This window comes from Ambystoma mexicanum, chromosome 3q (genome assembly GCF_040938575.1).
Source record: "Ambystoma mexicanum isolate Mex_15411 chromosome 3q, UKY_AmexF1_1, whole genome shotgun sequence".
Taxonomy (NCBI): domain Eukaryota; kingdom Metazoa; phylum Chordata; class Amphibia; order Caudata; family Ambystomatidae; genus Ambystoma; species Ambystoma mexicanum.
Genome location: NC_090926.1, coordinates 142832909 through 142859327, shown reverse-complemented (window position 1 = coordinate 142859327; position 26419 = coordinate 142832909). Strand labels below are relative to the sequence as shown.

Below are 26419 nucleotides of genomic sequence, written 5' to 3'. Positions count from 1 at the left end.
TTCTTACCATGTTTTCCAATGGAAATGGGACTATGACCAATCGGGTGCTCTGGGTGTGCGTCACAGGAAAGGGAGGCATTCACTTTTCCAGAACTTTGTATACTGCGGCTGGGAACCTGGCAAGGCACACAGTTTTCGTTGTTGATTATTTTGTGGAAGATCTGTGCGTGTATGCCCTCCAAGAATACTTGTCGAGCAATTTAGGTTTGGAGGGTGTGGATGTTTTGTGAAGAGGTATGGAATCGTGCTGTCGGGGGACTGCTTCTAGAATGTTGATGCGTGGCATCTTTGGCAACTGTACATGTTGTGATTGTGCATTTTGGAGGCTTCTTTTTGGGTTTCTTGCCTTGTTCTCATGTTCGGTCAACTGAAGATTTTGATGAAAGCAGTGCAGCAAATTTTTCCCACTTCCAAGGTGCTTTTCTCATATATACTGCCGAGAATCGCCTGGCATTATTCCAGTGCTTCCTGTCCGCAGCCAGAGGTCGGAAGGGGTCTCATCAACAGTGTGTGACTTCTTGGGTGCTGCTGTGATGTTCTCCTGTGAGAATGAAAACATTGCTTCCAGATACAAGCACGGAAGGGAAATGGCATGTCTTTGTCAGCCAGTGGCAATGAAGTGTTTGTGCACAATCTACAGACTGCACTGAAGACCCTACTATAAGATTGCGAGCTGCAGTTCAAAACACACATTCACATATCAAAACCGCAAAGAAAGTGTTTCTAGGGAAGCACCTTTAAAAAAGAAAAAACACACACATAAAAACAAAGGTTCTTTTAAGAGCCACCACACCCAACACTGTGCGTTCCCCTGGTACAAAGTTATTCCCCCACTCCCGTGCATGTGCAGCATGAAAAGTCCGCAAATATCGCAATAGTTGCAGGGTGGCACGTGGTACATACCCTGGTTGCAGATGAAACCCATAGAATGGTACTGCAGAGGTTACGGGATTGGGCAATGAAGTTTGTGGGTGTGGTGTGTATGACCCGACGGAGCTACACTCTGCATTTGTTCACAGAAATGCAGAGGGTGCCGTTATGGGTGTGTTTTACGAGGCACAGCGTGACGATTTCGGGGTATGCCGACATGCATTCAGTAAAAGTGAATGCAAAACACTGAACTCGGTACTCATTTACCAATCTATGATGTACATGTGTACTGCTATGGACTAGGTACAATGTAAGTGCATGATTTTGGTTTGTGTGTGAGATACGCAAACATGCCGACATATTGTTGTTCATTGTGCAGGGAACATTGCACAGTTCCAGTGCCGTTTGCGATGGAGGCACTTGCCCAGTTCATGTGTTTCTTTCCGATCTCTTGCATAACTTTCTATCCCAGTTTGCATCTACCGATGTGGCAGCATCATTTTCTATTTGGTCCGTCAATGGAAACAGTGCGTTACATTGCAGAGAAGTGTATTTGTGCATTTCTCTGTCATGTTCCATTGGCATACTTCACCCATGCCATTATGACGTTTCAAAGCAGGAGTACTTTTCCCTACCTCCAACATTCAACTTACTGTGCCAGCTATCTTGATTTCTGCACACCCCATCTAAATTGGCTTGGTGCCTTTCTTGCAAGTAGTGATATTTTCTAAGTGTTGCGCTGCGACTGTCTTCAAAACGCTCTGCAAAACGTAAAGAAATCTATTTGTACAGTGCACTCCTTCCTAACCGACTACAGTGTTCTCCACAATGCAACGCCTCCCGCCCTGCATGCGTGCATTGGCAATTCCGTTGTTCATTTCTGAAAGGTGCTTTCTTTGCTTACCTTTTTTAATTCCCTGGTGCATCTTTATTTATTGTGTTCTCATACACGCCACAGAAGAAAAGTCTGGTACAGAAGGGTCAGCACCTGCCTAGATATTATAGGGGGCGTGCCGGGAGACCGAATTAATGGGTGGCCATCACCTACATAGGCGGTACTCATTGTAATGCTCCTGTAACGACCGCTGCAATGCACTTCCAAGTACCTTCTCTATGCACAGCAGCGCATTGCACTACATGTACAATACAATGCCCTTTGCCAGGTAAGTGTCTGTAGCGCAGCATTTGCTTTGGAAAGGTTGTTTTACAGCTCCGCTGCCATACAGGAATGCCCCTCTTATTGCCCGCAGCAGATGTGGCAAATGCTGTACATGAAAGTACCCAACTGCATTCTTTGAAAGGCGGTAGCAAGCCCACTGCTTCTTTGTCCTTCAATTTGAGTTGTCGTCACATGCAGTACAAACACTTTATGCTACGCCATTACTGTTAGCGGTACCATTTGCGTATAAACATACATTGTGGAATACAAGAATGTTTATAACAACGCCAACCACAGCTTCTTTACCTATGCCACAAAGCCATTTATTCTGTGCAACCCATGCACATGCAGTGCTTTTCCAACCACCAGTAAGCTTGTGTGAGTTCTGCATATTTTGCTGTTTCCTGACTTGCCTTTACATGCACTAGTATGTGCGTGCGGAAGGTGCACCAGCTTTGCAATTTTGCAGCCTTATTACATTATTACAAGTGGGTCCCACTTGCAGTTACATCTTTTCTTCACCTGTCTAACCGGCAGGTGACCTGTTCGTACTTTCCGTCTCACTGCTCAGTGCACACACAATGTATCAGTTTCATGGGTCATGGAAAGAAAAGCAGCAGATACATCTAAGTAATGCCACATTTAACATGCCCACGTCAGTGCTGGTTGCTGTTCTTTGTTTAGCAGTGGCCGTTATACAGTTAGAAATATTTTAGTCACACATTGCTAAGTTTGCAGAGCCTCCCATGAAGTGGACAGCAATACTTTAAATGTGGTAGCCTACTGCATGAATACGTAGGACTGGCGACGGGGCAGTGTTATTAGCATACACTGCATGACCCATGCATGGGTCTAGGTGTGGAACATAAATGCACGTGTGCTTCTACAACTACTTAAAAGTGCATTTCAAGATGTGGACATGCAGACACTAATGGACTCCTACAGATACTTGCCATCTAATTGCACATACGCCAACCAGTTGAAGTCTATATATGTTACTAAAAAACTTTTCTCTTTACTGAACTACCGTAAAGCAACGTTATGCTTAAAGTGCCCTACTAAAAACCTATGAAATTCACTAACAAAACCTTGTTAAAGGGATGTTATGGTTAAGTTGCAGTAGCAAAAACCAATGAAATTCAATGGAAAAAAGTTGTTACAGGGACGTTATGGTTACAGATCAAACCGAAAACCTCCCGAGATTCGACAGTTATAGTAAGCTAAGCAACCATAACTCGTGCCCCTAGTGTGCGCTGCAAGGACTAACACCCATGACATCAAAGATGCCATCACATGTGGGGCTCCATCTGTTTTGTTCACTACCATAAGTAGGGCAGGTGCTTTTCTTCACTAACAGTCAGGAACACACAATTCAAAAGGTTCTGTATTTGTTTACGGCACCTTTCTCATGTTCTTGCACTACTTTCCTTACGGTTCACTCACATAATGTGATATACATATAGGGGAAGAGGAAAGCGTAAAACAGCACTGGTTTCTGTGCATAAAGATAATGTTATGAACAGTTTATTGTTCCTTCTTAGCTTACTTTAATTCCATTGTATATAGTCCTGTTTGTATGTATTGCGGTGTCTTTATGGTTTCTGTGCAGTAGTGCAATTATGTAGTTATAAAGGCAATGGTAGCTACTTCTTACATGTTTCACAGTCCCCGACACCCTAAAACAAATGCATTTGTGATTTCACTGTGGAACATGGGAAGATTTTGCAGGTTACACTTCACGAGGCATGGTGCAGACAATGGCGACGTTTGCACACAAGTTCCTTTATGTACAGTGAAGAAGTGTGTAATGCAATGGTGTATATAGCAATGCATTCCTACTTATCTCATGATAGTTCTTCCAATAATCTTTGATAATTTTCTGCCACCATTACAATAACAATCCCTTGTGGAGGATTCCTATTAAAAGTAAATGCACATATGATGTCATCAGTGATGTCATGAATGAGATTTGTGATGGCATCTTTGATGTCATGGGTGTTAGTCCTTGCAGTGTACACTGGTGACACAAGTTATGGATGCTTAGCTTACCATAAGTGTCGAATTTCAGGGTTTTTTCGGTTTTACCTGGAACCAGAAGGTCCCTGTAACATTTTTCCATTGAATTTCATAGGTTTTCGCTAGTGGAACTTAACCATAATGTCCCTTTTTAACAAGGTTGTGTGTGTGTGTGTGTGTGTGTGTGTGTGTATATATATATATATATATATATATATATATATATACTTTAGTTGTCAAAATGGTAGACTGTTAGGTGAGGCGGGGTTCAGTGAAACTGTAGAGCAGGGGGAAATAAAATAAACAGCCCACCCTGTTCGAGGGCTCTCAGGAAGGCAGATGGGGACGGTTAGTGTATGTGCAGTCCCGTTAAAGCTTGGTATGTCAGGCCAGTCCCTTTACAATATCAGTGGCAGCACCATCATCAACATAACAGCCATTTGTCTCTTGTAGTCTGAAAGAGGGGATATAAAGCTAGTTTGTGTTGGGCCTGTGACCCATGGAGCCCAGGGTGGTAACTTTGTGTCAAATACCATATTGGGATTGTGTTGCATCACAATCAAGAGGACAGGGTGGGGGTTGACTTGGGGACAAGGGCACTGACCAGTCTCTGGTAAGATTTTCAGCTGGGCCATTTTGAGGGCAGATGGGTCTGGGTTGAAGGGAGTCTGGCAACAATTCATTGCTTTAGATAGGCTAATGGGGCTGGTGCAGTGCCAGTTGCATGTCTGTGAATGGCTTTGGAAAGAATGATGGAAAGTTTCAGCTCCGGTTGTTGTGATCCCTGCATCTCTGAGTAGAAAGACTGAAAGTCTGTTAGTTGGTTTAGTTACTCATGAAACTGCAATGTCTGTTCAATCCCCCTGCCAGGGTATTGAAAATGTTCATGCATTTGAATTCATGGGTCTTTTTGCATTCAGTCCTGAAATTACCCCAGAGGACAGCATTCTTGATTGAGGCTTTGATTAGCTTCTGATAAATGCTCACTCACTGCACTCTCGTTAGTACATCGCTTGACATTTTGACGATGAAGGTCCATGTGTTTATGTAGAGGTTGCCTAGTTTCCCCAACATAGTACCCACGCCCGGGAAATTTCATTCACATAATCAAATAAACAATGTTGCTGGATGCGCATGTTAACAGTCCCATAATTTTGTTGTCCTGCCCCTTGTAGGGTATTTTGATGGTGTCCGAAATGTTATGTGGGCAGGTTAGGCATCTTTTGTTTCTGCAAGGCACAGTTCCATAATCTATTTGTGTAGTTAGCTTCTGCCCAACATCCACCGAGATTTAAGGAACTCCACTCAACCATCAACCACAAATATACAATGAATGAGGAAGCTCCTCCATCTAAAACACCTAGATTAGATGCCACATGGTCTTCATGAAGAATCCGTTATTGAACTAGATTCAGATGAGGAGGATGATGTTTTTCTAGACTATGATCCCGACAGACTTTAAGGATTATGCAGTCCCTTCCGTTGATGTCACCAATGACCCTATTTCACCCTTGCCCATTGATGAATAGTTGCTACAGAATTACCTCCTAAAGAAGGCTGCTGATCTCCGAAGAGGACACAGACTATGTTGATAACATTCTAAATGAGAAAAAACAAGTCGGTCAGTATATCCTGTTGCAATCAGTTACAAGGCTGTTATTGCTGTTCATTTATACTCGAGTACAAACCAGGGCTGTTAACCCGCACCTAGAGAAACACTTTATACCAATAGACCCTCTTTTTATTAAGAGGCAGTTGACACGTGCATCATTGGTGATTACTACCACACCATAAAAGGCTGACTAGCCACTTCTGAGGCCCCTCCAGACAAAGAATGTAAAAAGATCTATGCTTTTAGGAAAAAAGTGGCAACATTAGCTGCTTTTCAAATGCTAATCACCAATAATACCACCCTCATGGCCAACTTGAGTGCAATGGGATCAGGTGGAAGAATAGGTTAGCAAGTCCATGAGCCCCTGCGGTCTGACATTTAAGACCATATCTGAAGTCAGACTGCTAATACCATTTATTTAAAAAATGTGTATATTTGATGTTGCAGATTAGTAGTAGCTGAAGGGACACTTAAAACACCACGCATGACTCAGGAATTCAGGATTAAAAACCTGAAACTCGGGCCATGTTTATTAATATGTCTATTGAGAATAAGGCCCTGTTTGGCACAGCAGCGGATGATACCCTTGAAATGCCCATTTGTCCATCTACATATGTGTATGTATATAATGTGGGTGGGGGGGGTAAAGTTAATAAAAAATGTATAGGGGTAAGGTGGGATGTTGCGGGGGGGGGGGGTCGAGGGGCAATAATTGGAAGAGAAGATGCTCACGTTTTCCCTCTCCAATAAAAGGCTCCAAAACATTCAGCTGCAAATCCCATATTATACAGTTGGTCGGATAACCATCAGGAAAGTAATGTGTCTTCTTGGTATGATGGCACCCTGCATCTATATTGTGCCACACGTGTCCAATACAGGAATGTTTAACGAAACAGTGGTCGCAGGCGAAAGGGAATTGGAACAAACTAGTGGCAGTCTCGCAGACTCATGTTGGTGCTTCAATGGTGGACAAAGGGGAACATGTTAAAAGGAAAACCCTTTGTCAGCGAGCCAACGCAAGCTACAATCCCAAGAGGCGCATCACTTTCAGGTTGGGGACGCATTGCCGCCACCATACTCTGCACAGCATGTAGACACACACACTAGCAAAAAAGCACATCAATGTCCTAGAGTTGCTACCAGTGTTCTACAAGCTTTCCAGCATCATCTAGCAGTGAAGAATGTACGCCTTATCACAAACGTTTTACATCAACAAACCAGGCGTGCCGCACAAACTAACTCAAATGTAGCCTCCAGAGAGATCTTTTCCTCGTGTCACAACACGTTCCAGGGGAACACAACTGCCTAGCAGACACACTAAGCAGGAACACAGATTAACTCCCCGAACACTAGTGGGCACTATGTAGACATGTTCTCGCAACTGCGTCATACAGACATATCTGTTTGCCGCAGAAGAAAATGCTAAATGCCACACTTGGGCTTCCAGGTTCCCCCAAAAGGGGTCCTCACTGGAAACACACTGTGGATCAGTTGGTCAGGGATACTTGCATACACTTTTCCTCAGACACCACTCTTGAACAGAGTAATCGACAGAATGCATCGGGAGCACTTGACAGTTTTCCTAGTTGCCCCAAAGTGGACATGTCCAACTTGGAACTCCCACCTACGCGGGATGTCGGTTTACCCACCAATGAAGCTAACCTGCCCTTACAACATGCTGTCACAGAATGAAGCGCCACTGAGCACCTGGTACGTTTCTCTTTTGGTGGTTTTCTTGGCTACAGCAACATTGCACAGGGTCCTTGCTTCTGGGGGCTGCTATCTTCACACCCTGCACTTTCACAGCTAGGCATGACTTTGACAGTTACTTTTTCCTCTAACCGGAGGCTTTCTGCTTGTCCTTTTTGTCCTGAGCAATAATTGCTTTTAGAAAAAGCACACGCAGAAGTGCCAACTCGGCACCCCACCCCCCAACCCCTATATGACTGCTTAGCTTTGTCCTAGCTGAGGTGCTTTACAATTCCTGTAGAATTCTAAACTCCATTCCTTGGACACTGCATTTTGAACTTGAGTAGTTTCCGTAAACATTTTAAACTGCTCTAAATCCTATTTATTTTTTATTTGTTTTGGCATATATAAAGCACGCCGAACCAAGGGGCATCTGGGCACTATTAGAAACACAAATGCAGTATTTTACAGGTGAGTTTGTAATAAGTATATTTTGATATATGGGATAATGTACCCTAAACTGTACATTATCAGGATAGTGGAGCAATACTCCCCACTCGTACATTTGGACTGTGCGTATATATTGAGTACGGCTCATGAACCGCCCCCGGACATGATGTGTTAGCCTGACCGTGAGGCTATCACTTATTGACATTCTGTGAATGGAGGCAATTTTCAATCAGTTAGAAAGCAGGGAGAGCAAGGACTAAGATGTGTTTGTACTTTGTTTAAAGCGTGGAACTAGCTCGAGAGCAGCTCTGTTCAGGGTGTGGGTATCCAGCGCTCCAAGAGTACTGGAATAGTCTTTGAAGGTATTTTTCCTTTGTTTCATATTTGTTCTATGTCTCGGATGACACTTAAATGACCATTAGGTTACATAGAGCTGTCGTGCAATTAAACAAGTGTTGCATGTTATGGTTTGTTTGCAGAGTCTTACCAAAGAAGCAGAGAAAGTAGAGGATTTGAAGGAGGAGCCGAAATCTCCAATTCCCCTGCAGAAAAAGAGCCATAAAAAGGCAGGTAATCGTACTACAGTGGGTTTGCATAATTCATTTGGAATCGATTCTCCCTCTGCTCCCAGGTGCATAGTGTGTATATTGGGGCAACAGAGCTCTACTTCAGCATCAGTTGTCCTTTAAAAAAACATCTTGACCATAGGAATAGGAATGCTAGTTTTCTTTATATTTTACACCAATGGAGAGGTGGTGGGTGTTAATGTGTTCCCTCCGTGAAAAGGGTAAGACCTATATTTCTCTGGTTACAGCCGTGCCTTCCTCACTGGAGGCAATCCCTCCAGGAAAATTGAGTGCACGTTGCATTGCATCTGAACATTTTGAATAAAAGCGGGTAACTGGTAGAGCATTTAATCAACAGGAATTCTGTGAGCAAGGTGTCTGCAAAGATTTTGAAAATCTGGAATATTTCAACCCTGAAAGTAGAGTGAGTAAAGCCGTTATTTTTATTTTGCAGTATTTTTGCTTCAGTGACTATACTACCTTTAAAACCTTTGTATTAGTTTTTGTAATCCTCAATTTCCTGTGTATAAGTGACTAAAAAGATAGAACTTCGAGCATCAGTTGAGCCTCTTTGCTACTGTATTGCGGATTCCACTCATCTTTAAAAGTGGTATCGGTTGAAGCAGGATATGGAATCCTACATTACTGTTACTTCTGATGTTTACTTTCATTCTGTTTTTGATTAGCTGCCTGATCTTGTACAGTAAAATGGTCTTCAGTAATCTGTAGGGGGCTACCATTGTGAGGGTTTCAAAGGAAAACATGCTCTTTGAGTGTGCGTTTTTAAAACTTTTATCGAAAAGTAAACCATCTCCTGGGCCATTTAGGCTAATGGGATTCAGTTGTGGGTATGTGTTCTACATCTGCCCCGTCAATAAATTCAATGGATATTGGATGCCTGGAGCAGTGTTTGATAGAACGTGACATTGGAAGGGCTATAGTAGAGCAGGTTCTTCAAGGTCAAGTTCAGTGTTGACTTGTAAGTAGCTATGGTTGAAGGTGGCCTTTCTGGTTGTCTTCATTTCCTTTTTTGTACCAAGATCAGTTCTATTACCTCGTGGGATCTATTTTCAGAGTTGTTGCCCTTTGTCCAAATTGCAGGTGCTGTTGGTTGAAGAAGATGGGACTTTTCAGTTGAACATACCTAAGAATTTTATTTGTGAGCATTGTTATGGTGCTTTTAGGAGCAGCTACCATTTGAAGAGGCACCTCTTTATCCACACAGGTAGGCTTGATACGTTCCGATTGCATCTGTGGCAAATAAATGCATCCCTACATGTTGTGTTGTAAATGGTTTTTCCTACTTTACCATTGCTGTCAATGAAAATTCAAAGGCTGAAAAAGCCCATTGTGAAATAATCTCTAACCTGGCTACATCGAGATTCACATGGACACTATCCCACCATTCAGTAAAAATGGGTGTTTGTATTCCTGCATAAAATGTACATAACTTGTCTCATCATGCAGGAGTCGTTGAATGTAAAACTGCTTTCAAAGTGCAGCGATTGTGCTTCATAATTAAGCCTCCCAGTTTTTATTTTTACTGATTTGTACACTTAAATGCAGACGGGAATCATATTTATTATTTGTGTAAAAAAAAGAAAGCCGTAAACAAGCAGAAATGAGGGTCTCTTGCTTAGCTCCTCCTGGTTTTCAAGCACGCCTTTTAGATCAATGTCTGTGGAAAGTCACACAACGGAGAGACTGAAAAATTAATTTCTTACCATTTCAAAATCTTTAAATGGCTATAAAAAATGCTTCTCCAGTCAGAAGCAAAAGCAAGCCATTTGTTTTAAGGTGAACATTGTTTGTGGCTTGATGTACATGAACCTGCTTTGGAAGCACAATGCCCCACCACAAAAAACTACAACTAAACAATAGCCCCAAAGATGTTCACCCACGGAAACCAAAGAACCAGTCAGGACAGAAGGAAACAAACGACTGAATACACAGACTTGCCAGGACTGATGCACTAGGACACCACATCAACACGACTCCAACCCTGAACCGTTCAAAGCCTCAACCGACTAGTGTCATACTAGATAACCTGAGAATAGATATTACCTATCCAGTCCCACACTTGAAGATTAGGACGAGATGCACCTACCAATCCAAACAATACTCACTATGATACAGCTGGATCAGCGCAGCACGACCGAGGAACCAGCAACCAACAACCCACAGGTATACAACTCTAACGGAACCATAAGTACATGAATCAGGATACAGACCCCACTAACCCAACCCTTAATCTTCTGCATACTTAAACCCACACACCCATCTCTCTCCCAGCAATCCGCACGCACTTTACCACACCACATCAACAACACATAAACTTCACCCACAGCACTCGAGGCCTCGCCCAATCCGACACTAGCACCAAAGCCCAGCACTTGGTGTATAGCGAGCTGAAGCTGCCAACAGCACACCACTTCTCCCACTCTCCTTCTCCCCTCCTCTTGACTAACCCTACCCGTCCTTCCTGTTTACAGATCCGCCAGAGCGACTGGGGACCAATTCCGTTGGTGACGGTGCGCTATACAAGTACCTTTAACATAACATTGTATTAAAGACACTGAAAGATTACTAGCGTTAACCTCATTTATGTAAACACTGTTGGAAGATATTGATTTTATTCATGGATTCTGTTAGTGTGGCATCCCTGATCTAATTTTCCACTGTACAGTCCCACCCTACAATTCTGGACAATAAATGGACAGTGGTTTTCAAAATTCAAATGTTTTCAAATCAATTGGCCCACAGACAAAGTTGGTCTCCAGCTTTGCCCTGGAAATGACTACAATGCTATCTATATCCAAACATCAATCACCAATACGAAATATCCTTGCCTATATGAATCTCCCTAGGCATTAAATCCCACCTCTAAACAAAATATATACTAGCTGTTAACTGCAGCTTTGCGGATTTTGGGATTTGGTACAATTGTTTTCAAAAGTGACATGAGTTTTTTTTTCGTGTTGTAATTACAAACAATGAGACACACACAAAACTAAAAATTACTTAATTGGTATCTGCAACCTACAAAAAAACTATTTGAGTAAAAGTGTACAAGAACTCAATGGGGCTGTGGACTGTGTCATCACTTTGAACAACTGAGTTTACATATTTGGACTCCATTTTGACTCCCCTGAAAGAATTAATAAGCATCTTATTGATGACGGCAGCCATGCTGTTCTTTGATGTTAAAATGGCACGCTCACATAACCATTCTGTAGATTTATCCATTTGAGTTTTTTTTTTTTTGTCTGGGTACATTTTGTATGTGTGGTCTGCTTGGGAATTGACGACTGTGCCTAGGTCAGAAGGGATGATAAATTTTGCTCTCAAATGCAGGATAATCTGTAACCAATTTTAAGAAGCCGTTCAGAAACATACTTTATAATGAAGATTTAAAATGTGGTGAATTTTTACTTTCCTAACATCTTTGGTTTGTGAGATGTATCCTTTAAAAAGAAAATTACCCCCTTTAACTGGATTTTCAGAAAATGGTCAAACACATTTTGAAGAATGTAAATAGCAATTTTTACTTTTGTAAGTGTGCTCATAAAAAATGAAAACGCCCCTCCCCCCTTTTCATGCCCTATGGGATGGAATTTCCCAAAATCCTCAGTGGGTGTCTACATCATGAAATCAGTGTACCTTCCAAATTTCACGCTCCTAGGTTAACCGGTTTGAGCTGGGTGCTGATCAGTCGGGACTTATAATTCTCTCTGAGGCTTATGGATCTGCTTAGATCACATGCTATGCATAGGGTGACATCTAGTGGTAGTCGCAGAGTATTACATTGTTTTTGAAACTCAAAGGGATGTCGACTGGGCGTGTCAGTAACGTCCACTGTACCCATTATGATTAACGCGTCGAGGTACCTCATATTGTATTTTTCCACCATCCTAGTCGAATGCGAGTTGCTGAGGTCCTACCTTCTGGCTCACGTCTTTTAATTATACAAGCTTAAATTTAGAAGACTTTCATGCCTTTTGACGGCCATCCCACCACTAGATATTCAGCGACGTTTTCAAGGACGGATTCATAGTTGACGATGACTTGTACCATCTCAGAACTTTGACTGCGCCCCACCTAGGTCTCAATGGGCCTCGTCCCTTCACAGTAGGGAGAGTGGGGGAGGTCATAACTTTCTTTCCTTAGAGAATGCCCATTTCCCTATTCTTCCTTTTCCGTCGCCGGGCTGCCACCTTTCTGTATTCTGGAAAGCACACCCTTTAAATGTTGCCCTTCCTGTAACAGGAAGTTTCCCTGGAGGGACTCGCACAAGGTGTGTATCCTCTGTCTCCCAAAGGACCACCCTGAAAAACATTGCAAGTTGTGCAAGCTATTTTGACCCAAGACATTAAAGGACCATAAGACAAAGCACTGGGCCCATCACACCATGCAGGCCGACTCCGTTATGGTCGTGGAGGGAGGGTCCAGTGATGGCCGCGTAGGCATCCTATGTGACGCTGAGAGCGATCGGGACCAGACTGTTTCTTGCGTGCGAGCCCCCGACTACATCTGCTGCAGACACAACACCCAGCGGCTCAACCACTCACACTGCACGCCACACAAAGCACACCCCCATGGCCAAGAGTCGATGTAAAGATCTGGAGGGAGAGTATTTGGTGAGAGCCAGTTGTAGATAGGGTGGTCTCCGGCCCCAGATAGCCTCATGGTGATGCAGAGGAATTTGATCCTTGTAGCAACTGGTGATGGTTCCAACTGGTGATGGTTCGGTAGGATACCCAAGGAAGTTGCCCCACAGGTGCGTGACTGCACCTGTTAAGGAACCTGATGAGAAAATCTAGAATGGGTTGCTATGCTGCAAGTCCCGTTCTGTGGGACATCCCAACCGTACCGAGGAAAGTGGACTTTGGACTGTACAGTTGTCACTGGGGTGAGTAACTTTTATGCGACTACCCCAGGCTCCTTAGAACAGCAGGATCTTGCTTTGCTGGGAGTATCTTTTCATATAGGTGGCATACTTGCTAAGACACCAGCTCTTAAGCATATTGCAGCAATACCTGAACAATCGTAGTACTTTGGCATGCGATGTTCATACTGAAAACCTTTTTACTATACGAAAGCCAACATATGTGGCCATTTCTGTAGTTCTTAAAGTGGTATGCACCTGCAGTACCAACCTGGAATTTGGAAGATTCTTTTAATATAACCGAATGGTTGAACGACAAGCTTTGGCAGCTCTTGCAGTGAGTGACTTATTGGCGTACTTAATAGACTGTTAATGCAGCAACTTTCCTCACTTTGGGCCCGAAATTAGTGGTACTGTTTAAGGAGGATTGTAATGGTCACGGGGGAGAGGGGCGCAGTAGTTTGAGTCCAGATTAGGAGGTTAACTTTGATCTGCACTGTTAATGCAGTCAAGCGGAGCACGGTAGGGGTGGGGATTTTCATCTTATGTGGTCTACAGAACATGCATCTTTGAGAAGGAGTTAATTACTGACTGGAATGTTTGTGCTGACTCACGTGGTTTGACCTAGCCACATACATCGATTGAAAGTTGTACTGTTCATAAGAGGTAATCTCTTCAATGGCCTCGTGTGAAACTGTTTATTTTCCCTTGCAGGTGAGAAACCGTTTGAGTGTGATGTGTGCAGCATGCGGTTTATTCAGAGGTATCACCTAGACAGGCACAAGAGGGTGCACAGCGGAGAGAAGCCTTACCAGTGTGAACGCTGCCATCAGGTTTGTTCAGAGCAGGATAATACTTCTATCCTTCTAACTGGAAAAGAGTCATGGCAAATGTGAATGTTGTTTTACGGTGTGAGGTAATGGAACAGTTTACTCACACTCCCTTCTCTCCTTTTATTTTTTCTTTAAACGTTCTCCTGCGTATTGATTTATTTTTCCTTTTTTATTCTCATTTATTCCATTCCTCGCAATCCTTTTCCATAATCTCTCTTCTTTTGTTCCAACTCCTTTCTTTTCTCGGCTGGCCATTTTCCCTTTATTCTCACTTCTGTTTTTGAATCCATCCTGTATTTGTCCCTGCTCTGTTTTTTCGTCAATGTGCCCTTCCTCCACCATTTTTTTCCTCCTGCTTTGTTTTCCAACACGCTGTTTTCTGACCCCTCTGTTTTTGATCACTCGTTCCATGTGTCCTTCCCTCAACTTTCTCTTCAATACCATTTTCAATTTGTCCCTCTCCGCTTCTTTTGCTCCATTGTTGTGTTCTGTTCTGACTCCCCTTTTCACATCACTTATCTGTTTACTTTTCCGTTCTTTGACCCTCATCTTCCCTTTGCTATGCATGTGCACTCCAGTCTTTCTCCAGGACGGACAGACTGCTGAGACATAAAAGAATGTGCCAAGGATGCCAAGTGAAGGCCCCTGAAGGGACGTTCCTGCTGTAGGAATGGGCGTTGATGAAGACTGGTGACCTGCGGTGTATCCTGGCTGTTTCTGGTTACCCTGGTCATCACTCCCCCCCCCCCCACCCCTCCACCCTGAAGTGAAATGGGGGGGGGAGAGGGCAAGGTGGGACTGAACATATAGCAGCAGCCAATGACCAAGGTGTCACTGCTCTGTAAATACACTGCAGACTTGGATGTACTTAGGAGCAGTGCAAACTGCTCATTAGGGCCAGCTCCGTTGCTGGGTTTCTTTTACTAGTAGGTATCGTGTGGACTTTCTTGGAATGGACATTTGAGGGGCAACTTCTGCTTCTAGGCCTAGGTAATGGGAACATGCAGATCAGCCATTGAATGTGTCACAAGACTACCTGGAGAGCCGGACTAAACGTGTTTATTAAGACTGGGGACTTATGCGGAGCCTGAACATAATGCTGTCAGATTATGAACAATGAGTTCTGGTGGTGCTGCACCCATTCAAATGGGCTGGAATTATGAAGCCTTTACCCTCGTCCTCCCAATTGTGCTAAAGAACATTTTGGTTCAACCAAGGCACTGTTCATTTGGGAGGACCAGCCGGACTTGCATACAACAAAAAGGTCAGTTATGTATAAGTAGCTATACAATGAAATAATGATGCAAAGGAGCATTACCTCTTCCAGGATAGTGTGGAGACTGGATATTTTGAATTTCGTAATGTACTGAACACGAAGACCTCTCTTGGTGGTTCTTGCAATAGTTCTCATTGTTGCTTGATTTGGCATTCCATGCTGCTGTGAATAGTTTCATCACAATGGTATTAACCATACAACTCAACAGATGTTTTGATCATTCCAGCTTCTTTCGGTAAAGCCAAGATGACCAGTATATAGTGGAAATTCAAAGGCTACATTTCACAGCAGCATTTTGTAAATAGGTTGCTCACCTCTGCTGCAAACTACATCCACACAGTGAATCTTTTAATAATGACAAATACATCATGCCCCTGGTCAGCACAAGCAGTGATCTCCAAATGAACATAGTTTTCAAAAGCAAGCTTCCGTTAGACATCAGTGGAGGTAGAGTCCTTTCTTTCAAAAGTTTTTATATTGTCCTACTTGCATTCTTTTAGCCACTAAGTCAGAAATATGTTTTTTAACGTTTTAGTCTCATTTATCAAATATAACCTTGCGTTAGTCAAAGCGTGCCCATAAACCTACACAGCCCCTTCATTTGTATGTAGTATTAACATTGGCCACGGCAGTATACTATCTGAATAATACCTTTGCTATGCAGTATGAACCACAAGTAATTCAAACACTGTACATGTGTGGCCTAGGCCTTTGCCGTGCTTTTGGCATTTCCCATTATTTGAAGCCCACATGGCCCCTGATTTTTATTCTACATCACTATTTCCCTGCAATCACGATGGACAAAAGATGGCAGATTATTATGTGCCCTTCATTCTGTTACCATGAAATTGTATCTGCTCTAAAACTGCCTGTGTAAACCAAAATAAAAAATCTGGGATTTTATTTTTTTAGATGGCAGTATTTGGACATTTGTATTGAATTACAACATACAAACGTAGTGTTTTTTTAATGTAAACAAGACTAGATATGAAATGGTTAGGGGGCTAGAAGAGGTCCTTATGGCCTAGTTACTTTGATTCTTTAGTTATGCCATTGAAGGGGGGGTTGATTAACTCAGCAGCGAGGGCTATATATGTGAGCACAGTTATTAACGTGCCTGTGGCTCCCCCCCTCTTACTTTGACCCTCTGTGCTACCTACATAATTTCCTGTTCCACCTGTACGATGGAAAGCAGTCCAAGGCTATATTCGGCCTCCTGTTTGGGATTCCTGGTTTTGAGAGTCGGTATTTGGCACGGCAGCAAGTGGCCTTCCTGCTCCTAAGTAATGCCAAAACGTTCACGCCCGACATTCGGCCAGGGGATTTTATAGTAAATGGTTTATACACTTTGTCCTGTTAACAAGATACATCCTGGAACATTGTGTCTCAGTCTTACATTACTGCCAGGAACAGTATACACGTGGTAAAAGAAGCCCAATGTCAGAAGCACAGACAAGTCTATTCTTTCTGGGTACCAGTCTATAGCTGATTTCTTTGAATAGTGAGGGGAAAAAAAGTGCATTTCTCATAAGGCAACATCAAGTATACTTTGTGTCCGCAAAGTTGCATGGAAAAGAAATGGTACTGGCAAAGGAGATTCTTTAAAAAAAATCTTTTTAAGGGATATGCAGAATGTAAACTCCCCACATACATACGATCATCTGAGGGAGGGTGAATACTCTAGACTTGGGGCAATAGTGGAACTTTAGAGAACACTTACATTCTCAACCCATGTCTCTGGTGTTGTAGCCCTAAAACCAACCAACTGAAGTTAAATAGTCGAGGTTCTGTAAATGTTCTCTTTTGAGCAATGTTAATAGTCCACAAATCTTTTCTTTGCCTGATGCTGGATAATATGTCTAAAGCGCAGTTATACCATAGATACCAAGCTTAAGTATTTTGATAATGCACACATCTTTTATTTCATTAGCATTTTAAAGTATTTTGTCAGTATTTCTTCATGTTAAAGTGAAGTTTGCCCCTTTGTACAATCAGTATAAACATGTTTTGCACCATGTAGTTTCCTCTGCCAATCTCATAACTTGTAACCCTTTTAACCTTAAAAACTGCAAACCTTTATTTTTTGTGTGCATGACATGCTTTTCACTGGTCATGACGCTGCATGTAGGCAAGCGTGGACTATGACACACTGGCAAAATAGACTGGTGTATGATTTCATTAGCAATAGTGTGTTGAAATGGAAGACTACTTTCAAAGCCTGGGACATTTTTACAGAATCTTCCTCTTCCTCTTGCTTTTGTGTACATAAAAATCCGAAGGTTAAGGAAGGGGTTTAAATCGACTTTAAATCGATACTTCTTTCAGATGGTGCATTTTGATTGCATTTCAGACTTACGTATGGGGAATTTTAGACCAAACATTATCTAATCTCAAGATCTGTAAAGCTATGTGTTTTTAGTCTGATTATTTAAGTTTTAGATTGCTGTCATGTTGCATGTCACTGTGACATGCGCTGAGCCACTTAGCATTGTTTTCTGATGCAATTACGGCTGGCTAGATAACACTGCCTCTAGCCAGATGCCTTTTTTTTCTCTGCTGGTGCTGTTCCCTAATCTAAATTATGACTTTGTCTCATATTGAAAATCAATTACCAGCTTTGATTACAAAAATGGCTGTATGACCTAAAAGGCCAAAACAGCCAATTACAGATCTGATTGGCCATTCATAGTTTTCAGCCCCATGTATGTATGGTGAAAACTATGCTACATCTATAGGGGACGACCATTGAATTTCACAGGAGAGGACCACAAGACCAATCAAGATCAATTTTTGTACTTCAATGATCGTTTGTAATGGTGTGAAATGTATTTGTGTCCACTAGCCATGCCTGACGGTTTTGAGAGCATTCGAACAGTTGGGCATATGACAACCCTTTTTTGCCAAATCATAATAGAGAAAACCGTTATAAATTTTACTCACAAAAACATACTAATTCAGTTTTCAATATCTAATTGGGATTAAGAAAAAACAAGGTAGCAAGCATGCATGTGAAATGTGTCAAAAATGGTCCGTCATCTTTAATATGTAGAAACTGCTCTAGTATCCCTCCATGCACCATTGCGATAGTTAAGATGATTTCTTCGGCTCTTTGATGCAGTGATCCCTGTACACTGTCTAAAGCTTTCTCAATGTATTTAATATTGTGATATTTTTTTGTTTGGTTAGTTGTCGCAACTTCTTTTATTGCCTCCTAACCTAACCCGGTATGCTGGTATTTGCTTGCCACTTTTTTCCCCCTTGTGTGGCTCCCCAGCACTCCATTATTGTAGGTCCATTAAAGTGTGCTTCCTATAGTTGTGGCGCTAAATCTAGGGAACACTGCAATGTTGTCTGCATTGAATGTCTCCTTGATTTCTATGCCACTCTAAAATGTCATACTTTTTATTTTAGCCATTATCAGTTTGAGGGAATGAGGCAAAGGTCCAAGCTGGGAACTACCTTCGAGCCATGGCTTTCCAGTTAAGTGTTCAGTCACAGCCTTATCTGGTCCATAAGGGATTAATTGCAATCCTTGGCACCTGCTGCGATCTACTAGCCACAGCCTCTTCAGGTTTTATGATTTAACCATGATGCTATTTGGCCATGGTGTGGTTGCACCATAGCATTATCAGAACACAAGAATGACAGTCCCTCTTGTTGCCCCGACAGTCTGATGTTGAAACTCTTTGTTCAGGAACAGTTCATTGTTGAGACTTGTGGGTTCTGTGGACAAAGGACACAAGGGGCCCAACGTCCAACTCTATGATCCCCCCCCACAACTGGCTCCAGCCATGTGATGCCTGTCAGTTTGTCTGGATTCGATTTCACCCTAAGGTCTACGCATTTCTCATGGGGACTGAGGGGATTTCACATTGTGCCTGAAATAGAGAAGATTGGCCTTTTGAGCCCTAAGACCCGAACAGAGACTTAACTGAGGTTATCTCTGTGTCAGTCTATTGTTAACATTGAACAACTCTGTACCGTCTAATATCTCTGTGATGTGCCCTGAGGGTTTATGAGCACTTGAACATTCACCTGCCCATGTAACTTGAAATTATAATTCTTCTTCAAAGGAACCTCTTTGTTGATCCTCTTGTAGAAGCCAGCTCTTCCTCAAAGATTTAGCCAGAACCTTTTTATAGTGCAAGTACCGTTCTAGGCAGTGTTTTATTTTTTTAACTTTTATAACCCTTTAGTTTTTTTGTAGTCCAATACTGTCTGCTGGGCTAGAGCATCATAATAATTGTCTACACTGGAATGCTCGGCACAAGCTTCTGGACTTTTTTTGTCTTGCTCTATTCCAGGGGACTGCAGCCTTTGGCTCCACATTTTTTGGACTACAACGCCCATCAGCCCTATTCAGCATTGTTATTGGTGTGGTATAATGTGCGTTGTAATTCAAAACATCAGGAGAACCAAAGGTTGCAGACCACTGTTCGGATTGAGGTGGATGGAGAAAGCTACCCTGGATAACAGTTTGCAATCATATTTGACACACTGACATATTTCCATAAGCAGGCTTCAGAATCTATTGACCAGGCATAAACCCACAGCTTGCAGTGCCTGTAAGTGAAACTGATTTTAACCGATAATCCACTTAAGATAAGATGCAAGACATAGTTCTACTTTGGTTACCCCAAAAGATGTGTATATATACATTTTCTTTTTAAACTTAAATTTGTATTTTTCTTCTTAAAACCACCATAATACAAATACAACATTACAAATTCTAATTTCTCTTCCCTTACAACCCACCTCCCTCTAATGGCGCTAGACAGGTTGACCTTTCTAGTTTAGGCACCGAACGAATAGTTATAACAGGGTAGTTTCTACAGCATACAATATTGCATAGTTGCATTTTCTCCCTCGCTGCCAGTAGACTAGTAGATTGGCCAACCGGTCCATACCCTCCAACTGTCATGATCTAAGACAGTGGTTGCCAGTGGGATGCTGATCCTCACCCCTCCCTCCCACCCACACACAAACGCACAATTGCAGTCATCCGTATGCTGTTGTGGGCCTACACCTCCCCCACACGCCCCCCGCTCTACCAGGGTCAAGATAATCTGTCCTCCCTTAGAGTGGCATCAGACATCACACCACTCACCTTGCTATTAGAGATCCCCATTCCTCCTGGAAGGACACCAGATGGTCGTTGAGCACTGCTGTTTAAATGTCCTGTAATTTCATCTTCCACGCTTTCATTGGGACCCCCCCTCATCCTTCCATGTTTAGGCAATCACCAGTCTACCCCTCTAAACATGGCCTCCCACCTCCTGAAAAATCTGTATTCCTCCCTGTCCTGAGCTGGTCCAGTAACATCTGGAGCGGGTCTAGCTCAAGCTGTTCCCTGTTACCAGCTCAAAAGTTTGTCCCAGTGAATTGTCTTTGGACAGTGCCACCACTTGTGGTATAGCGACCCCACCTGACTGCATGTCGTAGGACAGTGGGGAGGCCCCTCAGAACAATTTCAATCGTTTTAGAGCAGTGGTCTTCAAAGCTTTTGGAACACCCTCCCTCACCCAGCAAAATGTGGGCAGGCTGCCTTTCCAACCCCCCCATTTAAGTCTTAATGGCTATGAACTATTGTGCACCGTTGCCACACCCTACTCCCAGTATAGTCCCTGGGCTCTCCCACCTGCTCTCATCGCAGTCTCTGGACTCCCTCATCCCACTCCTAGCCCAGTCCCTGGGCTCCGCACCCCACCACCGACCCTGGGCTCTCCCCTGCTCCCCCAAATTTACTGGGCTCTCCCCACCACAATTGATGCCCCCCACCCTGCTCTTACCACAGTTCCTGGGCTTCCTCCACCCTGCCCCCAGCCAGTCCCAGGGCCAGTGACGGCTGATGGATTTTTTTAAGTGAGGGGTCGTAAAGATTTCCCCCAGATAAGCCATAACGACGCTCAACCCAGCACCAAATCAATAGGGGTTCTCCCCCCGGGGCATTTTTTAAATAATGGGTTCAAATGCTGCATTTTAGAGCACACTTTTAAATAAAATTGGGTAAAAAGCAAAGAGGTGTGTGGCCAATACGGTGTTCCAAGGAGGGCAGTGGGTGAAGAGAAGAGCAGGCATGGAGCCCCATTGAGGCTGCAGCGACAGACTAGACCATGGTCTGGTGCAAGTGTGGGAGAAAGGAGAGTGAGCTGCGCCTATGCGGGGATGCATAGCCTGTTGCTGATGAGTGGTCTCTGGGATTGCTAAATTCAGGTCAATACCCGAGACTACTGACCGAAAATCCGGATAGTGTGTGCCAGTACTGAATTAATGCAATTAAGCCACACATTTAGAACACAGGAGCCATTTCCCTGTGTGAATTAGGAAGTGGTCCATGAATTTGATAAACGCAAGGATTCCTATACACTCTACTCAACACAGTGTGTGCCTGAAGACCATGCAAATGGCATAAATCGCACACATGCATGTCAAGTGAGACTCCAGACGCTTGACATGCATGTGTGTGAATTATCGTCTGGCTGCTGTATCTACAGGAGAGGTCTTTATCTGCCAGTTTGTCGCACATGATAGACAAAAGGCACCCCTCAACCTTCCCAATCTATTAAAATATGAGTACTGTTAGTATAGTGCTGCCCTACCACACTCTTATACACCCCCACCTCCCATCCCTTTTACCGACGGATTAGATTTCTGGTAGTAATATTCTCAGTCCCACTGGATTGCTCTGTGACTCTAGCATTCACACTGACAATTACACCTCGTTAGACGCAAGGAATTGCTGACCCCTCATACTTCAGACCCTTCATTCCAATGGGCACTACCAATGGTGCTCTATGCTGCCTTTTTCATACTAGGTGTGTGACCTCCTGGACATGTGGCCGTGGCACCACATTTTGAATACCACTGTTTTAGAGGATCCCGATGTCACCCTTGCAATATTTAAAAAGTATGTTCCATGGCAAAAGTGAACATTTTTATTTTCTATAGCTGTACCATACTAAGCTGGCAGGTCCAGGAGATTTGTGGGTGTGTGTATATATAGCAAGCAACAAAGGGACCAACAGGGTGAGGCAAACTATTACTCCTTTCTGCTAGGAAAAATGACGATAAATCCATGCTTTTGAAATTACAAGCATCCATTAAGCTTGGTTTGACATGACTACTATGACAGTGTTCCTCATCTCGAACAACAGGAAGCATGTTCATGAGACGCATGATGCATTACAAGTAAATGTTCCTATGGATTGATCAGGACTCATCAATGTTGTCAGTGCAGCACAAAAAGGTCTTTTATGTCTACGTGCTATTGAAATCCTAATGTGTAAACTGAATAACATACTTTGATTTTGCTTCCAATATTCTGTTTTTGAAGGCTGACACTCTAATATAGTTTCCTTCAGAGAGACTGTTGTCTTTATCAGTAGTAGTTCTAATTTTGACCAACTGTCATTCGACAACTACAGTCCTGATCATTCCTAGGTTGTTCTTTGGCAATCATCAATAGCACTGAATTTGTTGGGTTGCAGATGCACAAACTTGTTCAAAGAGATGGATTTTCACAATTAACACTGGTTATGTCAGACTTGTCACTTTGTAGGTACAACTTGCATAAGCCACCAGGATTAGTTGCACATAATGTTTTAGTGTCTGGATTATAAAATCTTATTGGGTGAAGGAAACCGAACCTTGTAACAATGCATTATTGTTTTCGATTTGAAAAAACAGTCTTTAGAAACACCAGGGTTTCACATGGCCCTCCCCAAGGAGTACCAACGAAGCTTGCACAGGTTTTCTTATGGAACATTTAGCTGTGAATGCAATCCTTGTTTTAAGCATAGACGATGCTCAAGTGATCCACTAAACAAATCATTTTTCGTAAAACCCGATTGAAGTGCTGATGGTGGAAGTGTTCATGCAGTTGGGGAAGGGTGCTCATGGGTCTCATGAAGATGGGGATATTATGGTAATCTGAGGGGAATGTTAGGTGAGACCTTTTATGATATGATCTATGGATGGTCCTTTTTCTGTTGCCGGTTTTATTCCATGCAACAGGTGATACTCAAGTAGAAGCGATGGGAAACCTTTTTATAGAACCTGTGTGATACGAGCCTTCAAATTTGCAATGAAGGCAGATGTGTAGACTAGATCTCCTTTTCAGGATGAGCTATTACAGACCGACAGCCTTGGAGTTGGCTTCCACACTGCATGAATACTATAACACAATTAAAAGCGATGTCCACCGGAATGCATTCAACCGGTTTGCTACTTGTGGTGTCTTCAGTCCATGTCTGAGGGAGGGCAAATCTTCTCTGAGATTGATTTGAATGAACTGTATTTTTTTATTTGTGTTGCAACGTTTTTTTACCCAATTTCCTGGTCTCCCTATATCCAGATGGAAAGAGATGGGCTAGCTGTTGCATTATGTGTGAGTATTAATGAAGATCCTACTGCGTAGAAGGAATAGGTACTTGTGCATCTAGTTCTTCCAAATGGGATGGAGAAAAGGCACCATGATCCTTCCTCAGCAATGCGTTAAGTGGTTCATGGTGTGGTGCTATAGGAGCTTGTCTGTCTTTAATAACCATCTTTACATGCAGGCCTGCCAGTTCCTTTTTTCCCCTGTTGATGCTGGAAAGCGGCTGTAAATGAATACTTGTGTGTTTCTTTTGGAGATGCATTGATTAAAATAAAAAAACGAAGCCAGATAGAGGGTGTTTTTGCATCTTATTTTCCCTGTCCTTGGATCCTGAGATATTCAATGTTATGAATTTCATGAAGATCCGTGTTTTAGAAAGATTGCAAGTAACTAACTGTTCCATCTTTGTCTATCTTAGAGAGATCTGATTCTTCTTTAATGCCACAGTTGGCTCATGACACTATACTGAATATTCCTCTTTTCTGGTGCACTCAAACAGGGATGCTCTGGAAGTGGCAGTGTGGTGTTTCGTATTGCGAGCACCATTTACAACTGTTCAGAGAAAAGCCACGTATGTGCCAACATTGCTTCTGAGATCAGACCACTTCTCACACATGGTGTTAATGTTCAGGTGCCACATATCTATCTGCACCCAAAAATAGTGGTACACTGCTTTTTGTATGTCAATTCAAATTAAAAATGTCTGATTGGTGTCTGCAGGCTTTTGTCCCTAAAATTCTGTAACCCCTTGCTCATGTTTGATTGGAATACATCTTGTGGAATTGCTGGAAGTATCTTATTCAGTTTTTCATCTGTGCTCTTGGTACATCATGGAAGATGAGGCGATCCTAAGCAAGAAGAAAGCAGCCTTTACTTCCAATCTGTGCATGAGCTTCATCCTAACTCTGCACTGTGCAAATGTAGGCATGCAGATTGTTTATAGGGAAAGAAACTGGTAGTCTTGCAGTGCATAACTGGATGTTCTACTCACTTCACAAGTTTCTAAAGAAAAGTCTGTGAACTTCATAACTTTTTTGTTTTCCAGAAAGTTTTTCTTTTTGACCTTGTTGAGTTGGAAGAGTGGCCTGGGAATTAGGAATGGGGGTTCAAAATACTAGAATTGCGTTTTTCTGGTTCTTAACAAGTAGTCACACAACAGATATTTAAAAAATGTTTTAAACCTGTTTTTCAAAATTTTCAAAGCTGTCTTTCCTTTTGTGATATTTAAGTAAACTGTTTTTTCTGAACTGCTGCCTTTTTATTTTGTTGTATTGATGCTGGGAATATTTCAGAGACGTTTTGAGGGATTGCAGTCTGCGGTTCACTGTTGGAAAAGGGGATCTTCATGCAGGGAAATTGCATGCCCGTTCTTTTTCTGCCCCTCACCTTCTGTGCCCTTGACCACCTTTGAATATGCTCTGCCTTCAGATGTGTTGCTTTCTAAATGTGCCTTTATAGTTGAGGAATGGTTCTTGTTCTGCTTGCCCTCATTCCTGATTGCAGATTGACAGCTTTGCAGACATGGCTGGAAAGCATTCTTAAAGATTGCTGTGTCTTTAAAAATGGTGCTCCACTAACCACGTCTCTTTGCGTGCAAAATCTTCCCTTTGAAACAGAGCATCACCAACCACCACACTTTGTTTTAATTCTGCAAATAGGCATGTTCAGAAAGTATTGTATGTTTTGCTTACCCTTCTGTTCCAGTGATGTTTTGTCACCTCCCACTTTTTTGTTTTCCTTTTCCGGTTTTTGAGTGGGATATTTGAAAATGTGTTTGAATATCTGCACAGATGCATTGGTTGTAGCAGCCATCTCTCCACAGCTGACTCGTACTGGGCCTTTAGTTTATTATTTATAGAGCGCACCTAACCCTGAGGTAACTGGGCGCTGTAGCTTGTGACAAAGTCACAAAGAGTATAAATATAAAGTACATAGGAAAGACATGCTTGTCGACAAACGGTTACAGGCTAGTCGACTAGCTGAGATGCCACATACAAAGGTGTAGAGAAGTCGACAATGGTTACAGTTTGGTCGACGGTGTATGAAATACAATCAAAACAAAGATACATAGTGGTAAGAGTTAAAGTGCAAAGGTTACAGAGAGGGAGGGTGGTGAATTACTTGTGGCCTATTAATGTTTGTCAAAGAGACCATTTTTCACTTTAGCTCTGAAGGCCCAGAAGAAAGGTTCAGCTCTGATACTAAGGGGGAGAGAATTCCAGCTTTTGGCTGACAAAACCAGGAAGCTAGCGCCTCCCGCATTTTTTTTTTATTTGAACCTCAGGATGTTGAGGCAGTGTGAATAGAATGATCTGGTAGGTCTGGCTGGTTGGTTTCTAGAGAATTCGTGCACCAGATATTTAGGGGCAGAATTAGACAAACATTTATGAGCAATGACTCGCTTGCAGAGTTGAGATCCTGTCATGCACCGGGAGCCAGTGGGCGTCCCGTCTAAAGGATGAAATATGGTTAGACCGGGGTATGTTTAATGCTGATCTCAATTAATTAGTCTGTAGGACCTGCAATCTATTAGGATTGCGTTCCGAAGAGCCTAGGAAGAGAGTATTACAGTAGTCCAACTTCGATGGGACTAATGCCCTAGCTAACGTGATGCAACTGTTGGTGGACAAGTATGATTTGCAGGCGTTGATCAGTTTATTGGTATAAGCTGTTAATTGAAGCAATG

General features: G+C 42.7%; 1 protein-coding gene across 1 annotated transcript in view; it reads left to right on the top strand.

Moving 5' to 3' along the window:
- The window catches only part of ZNF740 (zinc finger protein 740), a 76094-nt gene extending 51114 nt beyond the window's left edge, over positions 1-24980 (top strand). The window contains exons 4-8 of the mRNA XM_069653336.1: positions 8276-8362; positions 8721-8786; positions 9464-9587; positions 13962-14080; positions 14659-24980. Of these exons, the coding sequence (XP_069509437.1) occupies positions 8276-8362; positions 8721-8786; positions 9464-9587; positions 13962-14080; positions 14659-14748 (486 nt within the window). The 3' untranslated portion in view covers positions 14749-24980. The remainder of the gene's footprint in view (positions 1-8275; positions 8363-8720; positions 8787-9463; positions 9588-13961; positions 14081-14658) is intronic.
- Positions 24981-26419: the final 1439 nt, after the last annotated feature.